This window comes from Balearica regulorum, chromosome 15 (assembly GCF_011004875.1).
Source record: "Balearica regulorum gibbericeps isolate bBalReg1 chromosome 15, bBalReg1.pri, whole genome shotgun sequence".
NCBI classification, from domain to species: domain Eukaryota; kingdom Metazoa; phylum Chordata; class Aves; order Gruiformes; family Gruidae; genus Balearica; species Balearica regulorum.
This window is the reverse complement of record NC_046198.1, coordinates 11,132,263-11,143,931: the sequence shown is the minus strand read 5'-3', so window position 1 is coordinate 11,143,931 and position 11,669 is coordinate 11,132,263. Positions and strand designations below refer to the sequence as shown.

At 47.5% G+C, this 11,669-nt stretch overlaps 1 protein-coding gene across 1 annotated transcript; it reads left to right on the top strand.

Annotated features, from left to right (window-relative positions):
* The first annotated feature begins 1,289 nt into the window (after positions 1-1,289).
* On the top strand, positions 1,290-10,464 carry TMEM11 (transmembrane protein 11). Its single transcript, XM_075768126.1, has 2 exons — positions 1,290-1,658; positions 9,550-10,464. Exons 1-2 carry the CDS (start codon positions 1,594-1,596, stop codon positions 10,064-10,066), a joined length of 582 nt encoding a protein of 193 aa, XP_075624241.1. The 5' UTR covers positions 1,290-1,593; the 3' UTR covers positions 10,067-10,464.
* The last annotated feature ends 1,205 nt before the right edge of the window (positions 10,465-11,669 follow it).

Sequence of the window (11,669 nt, the reverse complement as noted above, 5' to 3'; positions counted from 1 at the left end):
AGAAGGGGCACAGCTTATTTACAGTTTTGATTTGATTCAACGTGACAAGTGTCAAGTGGCCCCTGGGCTGCAATTTTGCTCCTCCCAAGAGACAGCATGGTAGGTTGGGGTTGTAGCACGAAACCGGGCTGTTGCTGGTAACACGCTCTGTTTACATTCCACATTCCAGACAGTCCGATGCTCCGGCCTGCCCCAGCAATGCCGCCGCTCAGCTGCACGCTCTGCCAGGCTGGGCACACTTCCCAAACACCTCCTGTTCAGGCAAATGCACCATTTACCTCCACCAAAATAGCCAGACCCCCAAATTACGGCTGACAAAGCAGGGGGGCGGGAGAGCCCTGCAGTTCGGAAGCAATGCCTGGCAAGGTGGAGGCAGCCATGGGGTTATTCTCTTTAGTTACATTACATCACTTGCAAATAACGTTGTAAAAAAGAGGCTTTTTTCTAGGAATGGGAGATGCAAAGGCAGTGCCCCACTCTTCTGAAATTCACGGTCGTGCTGCGGACAGCTGGCAGCACATGTCCCTCCAAGAGAGGGGAGGCTGCGGAGTAGGGAGCTGCTGTTTGTCAAGGGAAAACTAATTCCTGAGGAAAAGGCTCCTCTCCTGGGAGGAATCAGAACCGGGAGCTAGAGAGGGCCCTGGCAAGGCACAAGGATCCCCAACATACGCTGTCCAAGCACCATAGCACAGGTCCCCTTGGGTGACCCTGCTGTGCTGGGGGGCTGCCCCTGGGCCAGGGGCTGAGGACAGGGTGGGCCCAGACACCCCCCAAAACCTTCAGCATCGGCCGCTGCTGGGAAACCTGTGACAGTGGCAAATCTGCATTTCCCTATCATCTAGTGAAGTGTTTGGCTATAAACTGTTATTCCTCAGAGATGCAGCAGTGGTGGAGCCTCCCCATTCCCCGCTCCTCCTTCAGAGCTGAGCGGGGGTAAACAGACCCCGACAAGGCCGCATCTCTCTTCCCCAGGGGGGTGCTGTTCTGAGGAGGTCCTGCACTCCTCCTCCGCCTGCGAGAACAAATCGCGTGTCTCTTTTCGAGCACGACAACAAGGCAACGCTCCGGCCCTGGAGGACTTCTGTACCTCACCGAGAGCGGACACCGCTCCTGCCTACAGCCACTTCCACGGCCCGGACCAGGGCGCCGCGGCTGAGGCCGCATCCCCGGCCGCACCCCCCTCATGGCGGGGCCGCGGAGCAGGCCGGGACTCGCCGCGGAGCTCCTCCCATGGCTGGCCCGCTCCTGTTAGGGCGCGCCGGCGGAAGAGGCCGGGATCAGGGGCCGAGCCAAAGGCCGCGGGGCCGCTCTGCCCGCCGCAGCCGACCGCCGGTGACGGGGGGCCCCACCCGGGCTCCCGCCCCGGTCCCCGTCCGGTCCCGCCACGGCCGCACCCGCCGAGGGGACTACACGTCCCAGGGGCCCCCGCGGCCGGGTGGTGGCGCGGGGCACTGTGGGACTTGTAGTCCGCGCGTGAGCTCGCCCGAGCTCGCTGAGTGGTTCCGGCGCTCCCGCGCACTACATTTCCCGTCGGGCGGCGCGGCGGGCCCGGGCTCCGGTGGCGGAGACATTTGCGAGCCGAGTGTCTCCAAGATGGCGGCGTGGGGAAGGAGGCGCGCTGGCCCCGGCAGCACCAACAGCGGTGGCGGCCGGGAGAGGTGAGCTGCGGCAGGGGCGGAGGGCGCGGGGCTGCTGGGGCGCCTCGGGCGGGCAGGGAGCGGGAGGAGGCGGGTTGCAGCCGCCCGGGGCTCCCCGCGACCCCGGGGCAAGGGCGGGGACCCCGCTGAGGAGAGCGTGGCCGGGCAGGGCGGGTGGGGGACGCGGCCGCGCTGAGGTGGGGCTGGGGCGGAGGGGCTCGCCGGGGCCGGCGGTCTCCCGCTGTGGGCGGGCGCGGGGATGGGGCTGCGGAGGGGGCCAGGGCTGGGGAAGGTCAGGGCGGCCCGCAGGGTGGCGGTGGCCGCAGCCCTTTCCCGCCGCGGGGATGCGGCGTTCGGGGTGGAGGAGGGCCAGCCCTGGGGAGGCTCCTTCCATGGCTATTTTTAAAGGTGGTAAGGGCAGCGGCGAGTCCTCCAGGGTGACCTCCTTTTGCGGGCGGCCGCGGCGGTCCCGGCCGCCTGGGGGGTCAGCGCGGAGCCGCCGCGCTCCCCCGATCCGCGGGGCCGGGGCGGGCGGTAGCGGCTGGGGCGGGCGGCGTTTGCCGCCTTGGCGTTCGCAGAGAGCTCTGTAACGCTCTCTCTTTGCCTCCGTCAGGACGGAGGAGCAGCTAGGACGTGCTGGAACTACCCACGGAGTAGCTGTAGAAGTTCGGGAATTGTGACTTTAAAACAGAAAAAAAGAGAGGAGAATCTTGTTGAGCTACTTTAAAATCTGTATGCACAGTTCTTTACCTACTTAAAATGTCTGGTTAAATCCTGTATTTCCTTACGTTGGCATTTTCCCTGTTTTGCCCCGGGGCTGACTGATGTAACCCGCAGCTGCTGAAAGCTGCTGTGTTTTTATTGGGAGTTCGCTTTTTGTCCTGCTGCCTTACCTAGAGACTCCGATATCACTCTTAATTCTTGCTGTGGCTTTTGCTTCATTTTGTTCCCCTGCAGTAATTCAACAGTATATTTTTTTAAGATGGTGTTGAATCTACGTAGCCGAGGAGAGCCACAAGTAGCCCTTAAAATTCTGGCACTAATGTGAGATGCAGGAATGCTGTCTGTGTTCAGGGAATTTAAAAGTAATCGAACTGGAAGGGCCAATGGAATTACTGCATCAGTGTAGTTTTATATAAACAACTAAGAATACCACAGAGCTCAGTGGCATAGTGGTAAAGCTGTCTGCACCCGGTGCTGGCACCTGCCCCAGCACGAGGTGTGGAGCTTTCGTGTGGTAGACCTGTCCTCCCAGCAGAAGTGAAGAAAAAATATGGGAAAGAGCACTTAACTTCAATGAAAATTATTTTACCAGGATGAAAATTGATGCAGACTTAACAGTGAGTTGTTACCTTGTAACTTAATCTGTGAACTATACAATAATCTAATTGTAGTTTACAGTGTTTTTTTAAGCTATGATTACTCTTGATCTTATGATCAAAAATACTTATTCATAAACATGAGTTACTTCATGAACCTGCAGCATATATTTTTTTTTTTCCTTTGGCAATGAGAACTATATAGCTAAGTATAAGCAAGCACAGAAGTGACATGGCAGAACAACAGATACACCATTGACCAGAGTTTCACAATCCCTCTCAAAAGATGGTGGTTCTTTTAGGTGTCATCTCGTATGAACGTGACGGAAGATCATACTTCTAATAGGTGTCGGGTGATGTCAGCTAGGTACTACTTCCTTGCAATTGCAGAGCCGGAGATATGCATGACTGGGCCTCTGCCTCTCTCGATCAGTGGCTCATCCTAAATCACACTTTCTGATCTTGTTTGGCTGCTGGCAGCGCGACTTGTGTAAAAGGCAGTGCTGACAGACCTGATGTCATCAAATGATGACATGCTTTTTATACGGTGAATACAGTTTTCTTACACTGGGCAGGATTCTTGTCCAAAGACACATTCCTTTGAACTGAATATGCTAATCCAATTTTCCTCATAAATGAACTGCTTCAAGGAGTTTTTATAGTTGTCAGCCAGCTCGTCTAAAAGGCATCTGTGTGTTGGGAGGTGGTGTGAGGAGACTCAGTAGTGAATAAAATACTGTCTGCTATTGGACTAGACCAGCTTTCATTTAAAAAAAAAAATAAAAATGCAGCAACTCTATCTGTGGAGACGGTATCCTTTCATGAACAACGTTATTCATACAGGGAAGTCTGTAATTGGTCAAAAAGTGCTTTCCTCGATAGGACTAAACGTAAGGACGTTAATTTCAAAGGATGTTGGCTGTGAGCTCAAGCTGGTGCTCTGGTAGTGAAATAATAAACAGAATAACTCAAAACATTCAAGAGAACCAACTAAATATTTGTTTTTCTTCATTCTGGATAGACTCTTTAATGGAGACTGTCTAAAGGGAATTGTTAATCTGTAGACCAAAACAACTTTTTTATACAGAACAGACACTGAATTGTACTTAGTGTTTTTGTATAAAATTCAGCACGATGACCGCCAGAACACAAGACAGAATGCCGTTTGTTCCCCCCGGGAGATGTTCTAACAAACTCCAGAAAGAACAGCTTTAATGTCATCACCGCTGCTTGTATTGGCTTCCCTGCGCCCTTAAAGAGGTCTCTCCTTTCGCTACCTGCATTGCTCAGATTTCTGGTACTCTGTTTGCTTACAGCTATGATTGACCTATTTCCATTAGCCTGGCTAATCATTAGTTGACTTAAAATTGACACCTCCTTTTCATCTGGTGGCTGGAGTTTTTTGTTATGGTCTGGTGATGTCTTCCTTAGTGTTGTCTTCCCTTACCGAGGCTGCTTGAAGATCTCACCTGTTCTCCTTCCTATTTGTATTTAAGGTACATCTTTTGAACTAAAGCCTTGCTTTATTGCTGTGCTTTTCCTGTTCTTCCTCTGCTTTAATGCACATGTTGACAGCCTGTTGAGAATGGCTGCCTTAAAGCTGTAGGCCTGACAGCCATGGCTAATGGCCTGAGACTGGTAGATCGTGCAGACGTTCAGCAGAGAAACAATTTTTCAGGGCTTTAAGCTCAGCTGTGTTAGCATTTTATGTACTCCATATCCTGGAGCTCTCCTGGGTGGAAAAAATACACTGTTGAATATGACTTTGAGGTGGAGTGTTTCCACTGACAGTTAAAGCCAGACCACAGCTCATTCCTTAATCTTGAAATTAAATTAAATTTCAAGAAGGGTTTATGTGGGGGGAGAGAAATTTAGGGTTTTTTAATTAGTCATGCCTTGACTTTGACTTACTCAAGCTTAGCTGAGATGCTACTAATCACCCCAGACACTGCTTTGGCCATCAGTAATGTCTTTTTCTGCAGTTCACTTGCACAGCCAGCATGCATTCCCTCTGTTGCATTGCTAAACTAGATTGTGTGTGTGCGCGCTGCTTGTGACAGGCGTTATCACACTGCTGCAAGCCTCTGTTTTCTTATTTTTTTTTAACTGCTAATCAGGCTGGTCTTCATTTACAGTTAATCCGATGTATGTTTGGTGCTCTGAGCAAGACTGTTGTCCAGGAATGTTGTTCTTTAAAAAAATAAACAAACTTGACCTATGTGTTATGGGAAGGGTTTTACAAGAACTTTTTTTGCCCAGAACTGTACCTGTGCTTTGTGCAGATTGAGATTGTTTCTAATTGTGATTCTGAACATTTTGCAGACCTGAGATAGTTGGATGACTTGAAACCCTTGCCAAAAATCTGTCTGGCAGATGGAGGAACACCTTCAGGCTGAGGGCAGCACGCTCGTGAGACTCAGACATTCTCCCCGGCAAGTGGACAGTGGTAGCAGGATTTGGGGTTTCTTCTGGGATGTTGTCATCTGCCCTGTTTTCAGGACTCTGTTCATTTGTTTCTCTTCTTGCCAGTTGGCACCTGGCAAAACTTGGGTCTTTTTACATTGAGTGGCATTGTACCTCCTCCTTAGAAAGGTATTTATTTCTTCATCCATAAAGACTATCCAGTCGAAACTTAAATTTAACAGACAGGCTGCTGTTTTCAAGAGGCAGCTAGGAGACTGCTTCCAAGCTGGAGGCAGAGAAAAACGGAGCTGCTTTGAGGACTGCAACTGGGAAACTGCTGGAGTTGCTATTGTTTAGCCAGCTGCAGCACCCCTCTCCTGGTGCTCTCTGATATTCCCATGTTAGGAAGATAGTCCAAATGTAATTTGAAGCTTGCCCTATAGCTAAGACAGACACTTCTGCCCCTCCTGCTGGTGGTAGCTCTGTTAACGACTGATTCCTTATTTATAACTTTGGCAATACCAAAATTTTACATTGGTGATTTTAAATTATTTTCATCTTTCTATGCTGAATACTTGAGTTCTGTCACATCCTCCCATCTATGCATGCAGTTGGCATCAGGAATGAGACATCTGAAATTTCTCAAGAATAGAATGTGTGAAGCTGCAATAGAATAAACTATTTGGATATAAGGTCCAGAACTATTCCTATAGAACAGCTGTACAACTTTTTAATGTAGCCCTCTTTTGTTGGGGTGGAGAGGCAGGTTCTGGAAAAGCATTTGATTGAATAATACAACTGCTTTTAGGTTCATGTCTGTGTAGTAAATAGTATGCTGGGCTTCTGAACGTGTGGTGGCATTTTATGGCTTCTGGAACAGATCCTCTCCAACACTGGTTATTTACTTTTTTTTTTTTAAGTAAAATGGAGTTTATATAAAATCACCACACTTCATAATCGGTGGATGCCAGCTTGGAGTTGATTGCATAGCTCTGCATTTTTGTTTGTCATCGCTGGGGGGTGGGGGACAAGCTCCAAAAGGCAAACTCCATAGCCTCCAGCGTCTGAGCAGATCCAGTTGCTTTGACTGGATTTGTTCATGTGCAACTGCTGCATTCAATTGAAAGGCTGTGTCAGGAGAGATTGCCTCTGTGGATCAAGGTCCTCGGTCCTACTTTGCATGCCAACAAGGTCTAAAACCTTCTCAAGCCCACATATCTCATCTGTATCTCTACATTGTCTGAAAACAAACCAGTCTTCAGCTTTCCATTCTCCAGGGGCAGCCAGTTCTTGTGTGGAAATAATATGTGATAAACCCCACTTCCTCTGTTACAGAAGTGGAGACTAACTTCTCATGTGTCCTATTGTTTGAGCAGCTAATTTTTCATTCTTTGTCCTTTGTTTTTTGGATTGCCCGTTTTGCCATTTGCAGCTTCTGCACTGTGATACAGATTTATTCCCATATTAGAGGACTAATTTGGAGAAACAGCACAGTTAGGGGGCCAGACCCTATCAGGGATGAAGCCTTTGTGCAGTTTATTTCCCAGTGATTTTTTTTTTCAACAGAACATATTTTAAGTTCTGCTTGTTTTGGCTTAGGAGGATTGTGCTTTTCTTGACTTTATTGTTATAAAGGCCCAGAGCCTGGTAAGCCAAAAGATTCCAGAAGAGATGGACAGCACTGCATCAGAGCCTGTGGGATTCCTGTTGTCTTTGACAGGTGGCTGTTGCTTGTGGTATGGCTCAATTTGTGTACGTGATGGTGAAAGGAAAGAAGGGATATTCAGAGGGAAGAACAGGCAAGATCTGAGTGAGGAGAAATGAGGCTGATGGGTTAATGCAACCTGTCCTGATGCTAGGCCTGGAGAATCCCGTGTAATGTAGTTACTTGATTTAATTCCTAGAGTTAGAAGCCCAGTTCCCTGTGGCTCTCATACAGGCAGGGAAGAAATCAGCTTGCTTCACCTGTGTTTTCCCAGTGATGGCAGGGAGATCCTAGAGTGACTAGGCTATTGTGCTGTTCCTAAGCCTCTGTGGAGTTCTTAGTTGAATTTGGGTTCTGCTGGTCTGTTTTTCAGACCCATGCAGCATGTTCCTAGGTGTTACAGAATGCTGGAAATGCTCCTTGGTAGGAAACACTAATTTTATCTGGAGGGTTGCGTTAGCACGGGGTCAGCCTCCAGCTTGAAAACGCCTTTGAGCAATAGCTTTTCCCTGAAGTTGTTACGCCTTAGCAAGTGGTCTCACATAGTCTATCAGTGGTGTTTTACAGAGTTACCTTAAATCTCAGCACATCTTCTATAGTGAAATGGGAATTTCTGATTTGGAAGAAGCTGTACTTGAAACAGTTGTCATCAAGGAAATAATCCTTGGCAGAAACCATTATCAGCTGTGTCCTTAACCTATCGGTGCAACACCTGGTTAACTAGTTGTTTGTTAAGAACTCGAATGTTAGCTGATACAACTATATTAAAGATGTAGTACTCAGTTAAATTTTTAACTGAAAGACTTAATCATATTTTTCCAAACAATGTCTGACAAGATGATGGCCTCAAAGAAGCAGCCCCTGGCATACACAGCATCCAGATGGATTTTTATTTTTCTTTCTACCCCTGAACAGGCCAGGGGGAAATGCACTGCAGAGAACTCAAAAACTAGCTTGTAAGCTGAATTTTCCTTGTAGTTTATATAAATTCCAGCCAGACTTTTAATGAAACTGCTTATTACTCAGGTTTGAGAGAGGCTGGTGCATCTTGGGTCCTGGTGTTTGATATGTTAGCTGCTGTTCACAAAAGCAGCTACTTCTGGCAACAGCTTGTAATGTAACAATATTCTTGATTACAGATGGCCACTGTACGATACCCTTTGCAGCATGAATGGAGCTGCACATTAAGGGTAACGTCTGGTAATGCAGCAGTTTGCAAATGTGTATTTTTCTCTCTTTATTTTCCAGTGTATGCACACAAGTACCATTGTGTGGAAATGCTAGTTTCATTCTCCATTTCAGCAGTGTCTTGCCTCCCAATATTGGGAGGATCTAAATGCTGTTGGGATGAGGTTGTTTTGTCTGCTGTGATTAGGTCAAATATGTGTGCCATTTGTTCTCCTTCTGCTAAAGGAATCTGCTAGATATTTTTATCCTTGAGAGGCCACGTGCTCAGTTTTGTTCTGGTTAAGCACAAGTGTGTCAGAAATAGTTATTTCTTCTGCTTAGAAGGGAGGATTTTGCCTTGTTCTAGTGGATGGGTTTTTACTCCTTGTCAGCACAGGTTAACAGTCATAATCCTATCTCTTAGCAGTCTGTTATGTTAATGTAGCTGCATCTAAGGTGATGTGTGTAAGGAAGGTGGAAATCGATGTGATTTTAGATTTTTTAGGTAGCTAAAAGCTGCTACTTAAATGGGGGATGTACAAGTCTTGTGAATCCCCTGTCAGTAGGGAACCTGCTCCAAGGCAAAGCAAGCAGCTTTTCACTGTTAAAGCCTGCCTGGGTTAAAAAATGTTCTTTCCTTGCTTTGCTGTGCCCTATTTCAGCAGAGGGAGTGAATTGTTCTGTAAGAATGCTCTGCTACCTCTTTCACCTTCTCTTCCAGCAGTGTTGGCCATCCATGTTGGATTTACTCTGGATTTACTAGGTTGAATTTACTATGGAGGACTAAATAGCAAGCTGCATGAGTGGCAAAGAGGTAGTTACTGTGGGGAGAAAGCAAACACCTTCATCTGAAGGTGCTTCCTCTCAAAATCTTCAGTGCAACTTTCCCTCTTGATGGATGAGTTGCTAGCTGTCTTTTCTATGAAACCTCCTTAAGTCTGTGCGGTTCATTCATTTATTGCTGAGGTGTGGTATTTCCAGTATCTCTGGAGAAACTGTTTAGGAATCAGTGTGAGGAATCATTTCAGGATTGTTAACAAGATCCTATTTTCTCAAAATGTTCTAGTTCCTCCAAGTTAGGAAAAGGTAAGGAAAAATAAGTTGCCTCATTTTGGCATGACTTCATGTACCACATGCATAATTGGCTGATGTGAAATGAATCTTGAGTTGAAAAAGCTGCTGCTTGTTGAACGGAGGCAGTGACAGACTGAGGGGCTGCCCTCACTTTGGGCATTTTTCCCTCCTGTTCTCACAGCTGGGTAGGTGAAAAGTCTGTCTTTAAGCTCTGTAGTTTTAATTCTGTGTTTCCTGTTAACAGGGTCACCTTGTCCTCCACGGAATGTTACATCGTCCATGAGATCTACAATGGAGAGAATGCTCAGGACCAGTTTGAGTATGAGCTGGAGCAGGCCCTGGAAGCGCAGTACAAATACATAGTGATAGAGCCCACTCGCATTGGGGATGAGACGGCCCGCTGGATCACTGTCGGGAACTGCCTGCACAAGACCGCCGTGTTAGCGGGCACCACCTGTCTCTTCACCCCTCTGGCACTTCCAGTAGATTATTCTCACTACATCTCCCTGCCTGCTGGTGTGCTGAGCGTGGCTTGCTGCACCCTTTATGGTATCTCTTGGCAATTTGATCCCTGTTGCAAGTACCAAGTAGAGTACGATGCCTATAAACTTTCCCGCCTGCCCCTGCATACGCTCACCTCCTCCACTCCGGTGGTGCTGGTGAGGAAGGACGACCTGCACAGAAAGAGACTGCATAACACGATAGCACTCGCTGCCCTGGTGTACTGTGTAAAGAAGATCTATGAACTCTATGCTGTATGACTTCAGCAGGGAAGAGAGAAACCCACAAAGACAAGTGTATTAAGACTCCCACAGTAACATTTTGTTTTTCCTCTTTGAGAAGCAGTGGAGACTGGGAAGGATTTGGTTTAATAGAGCTGTTATTTTTAAAATAACACATCACTGGTGCACCAAGGTTTTTCAGTTCTTCGTTACACTTAAGATGTGGATGTGTGGTGACTTGAGAGCTGTATGTTAGGCTGTGGGAGTCCAATCCAGCAGCGGAATGTCGATGAAAGAAAGCTATAGAAAGAGGGGGTGTGAGAGCTTCTTTCTTTTTTTTTTCTTTTTTTTGAAACATTTAAGTATATTGTTTAATTGTATTACACAGAACCAGCCAGAAGTTATCATTGACCATTAAAGGATGAGAATTTCAAATGCTTTTGCTTTCTTGTTACTGTTATCATAGTGCCCTTTTATAGCGTGCTCCCAGGGGATGGAGGTTTTGCTATGAGAACTCCAGCAGTGGTAATTTTTTATGCATGCTCACACACAGACCTGATAGTCCTCTTGCCCATTGCACATGGCAGCAGCATCCGTGTTAGCTCACAGCAGTTGAAGTTCTGTTGAAGGAATAGCTGTGGAGTGTTGCTTTCCCTCTTGCTTGACTAGTTTTCTTGCTTGGAAGAGGGCTTACTGGTTACCCCAGTCTTTACATCTTTTTGGTAATTGCTTAAACATTGATGGCTGGGGCTAAAGGTGTCCCAGCGCTCTGCTGCCCTGCCACCTCCAACTAGTACTTCTCTGAACAATGGATATAATACTGTATGTTTCCAGCTACAAACACATTCTGCTCAGTTCCTGTACGAGTTCTTCCTTACGTAGATACATCTCCATGAAATGCGTTGTACCATGTGCGGCTGTGGACTGCCGAGGTGGGAGTCCAGCTGTCTTTGTGCTTTGTTACCACTGCTGACAGTCGGACAGCTGCGCCCTGACTGCGCAGTTCCACTGCTCTTGCTCAGAACACACACTTCTGGAGCTGCCTGCTACTGCTGCAAGGTATCCACGTGACTGTGTCTTGTAACTGTGTTCTCTGGAATTTTAGAATTCAGTCTTGTGCATTAATTCATCTTTTAGCTCAAAATTGTCAAACTCTCGTTCTTGGAAGTATTTTCTGTTTTGCAAGATCTGCCAGTTACTTGTAAAAGAGAGGGGCTTGCTTTCTTTAATCTCCTCCTACCAGATGGAAAATAGGTGTGGCTTGGCACAGCTTCAGGTGTTACGATCTGACTACAAGAGCAAAGCCCTGTAATAAAACTGCCTGCATACAGGTGTACTGCTTGCTTCAGTGGTAGCTGCAGTCTGACCTCCACAGCTGAAGCACTGACCTTGGAAGGGAGTCTCATGAGGTCAGAAACCAGATTCAGTAGTTCTATCTTTATCTTTCCAAATTGCAACAGCAGGCATCAAGAACTCCTCCTTGCGTCCAGACTGCAGCAGGCTTTTCTGGACACGGTTCCAATGCATTTCTGCTGATGCAGCTTTTGTGTTAGCAGGGCACGCATCCCACTTGCGTGCGTGCTGGGCGAACGGGCTTTGCTGGGAGTTCTGAGCACGTGTGTTTACCATCCGCGCAGGTGGC

Bases quoted from the DNA above. Each gene is read 5' to 3' on its own strand.
- TMEM11 (XM_075768126.1), top strand. From the start codon at position 1,594: ATGGCGGCGTGGGGAAGGAGGCGCGCTGGCCCCGGCAGCACCAACAGC. The intron at 1,659-9,549 runs GTGAGCTGCGGC...TCCTGTTAACAG, and splicing joins AGCGGTGGCGGCCGGGAGAG to GGTCACCTTGTCCTCCACGG.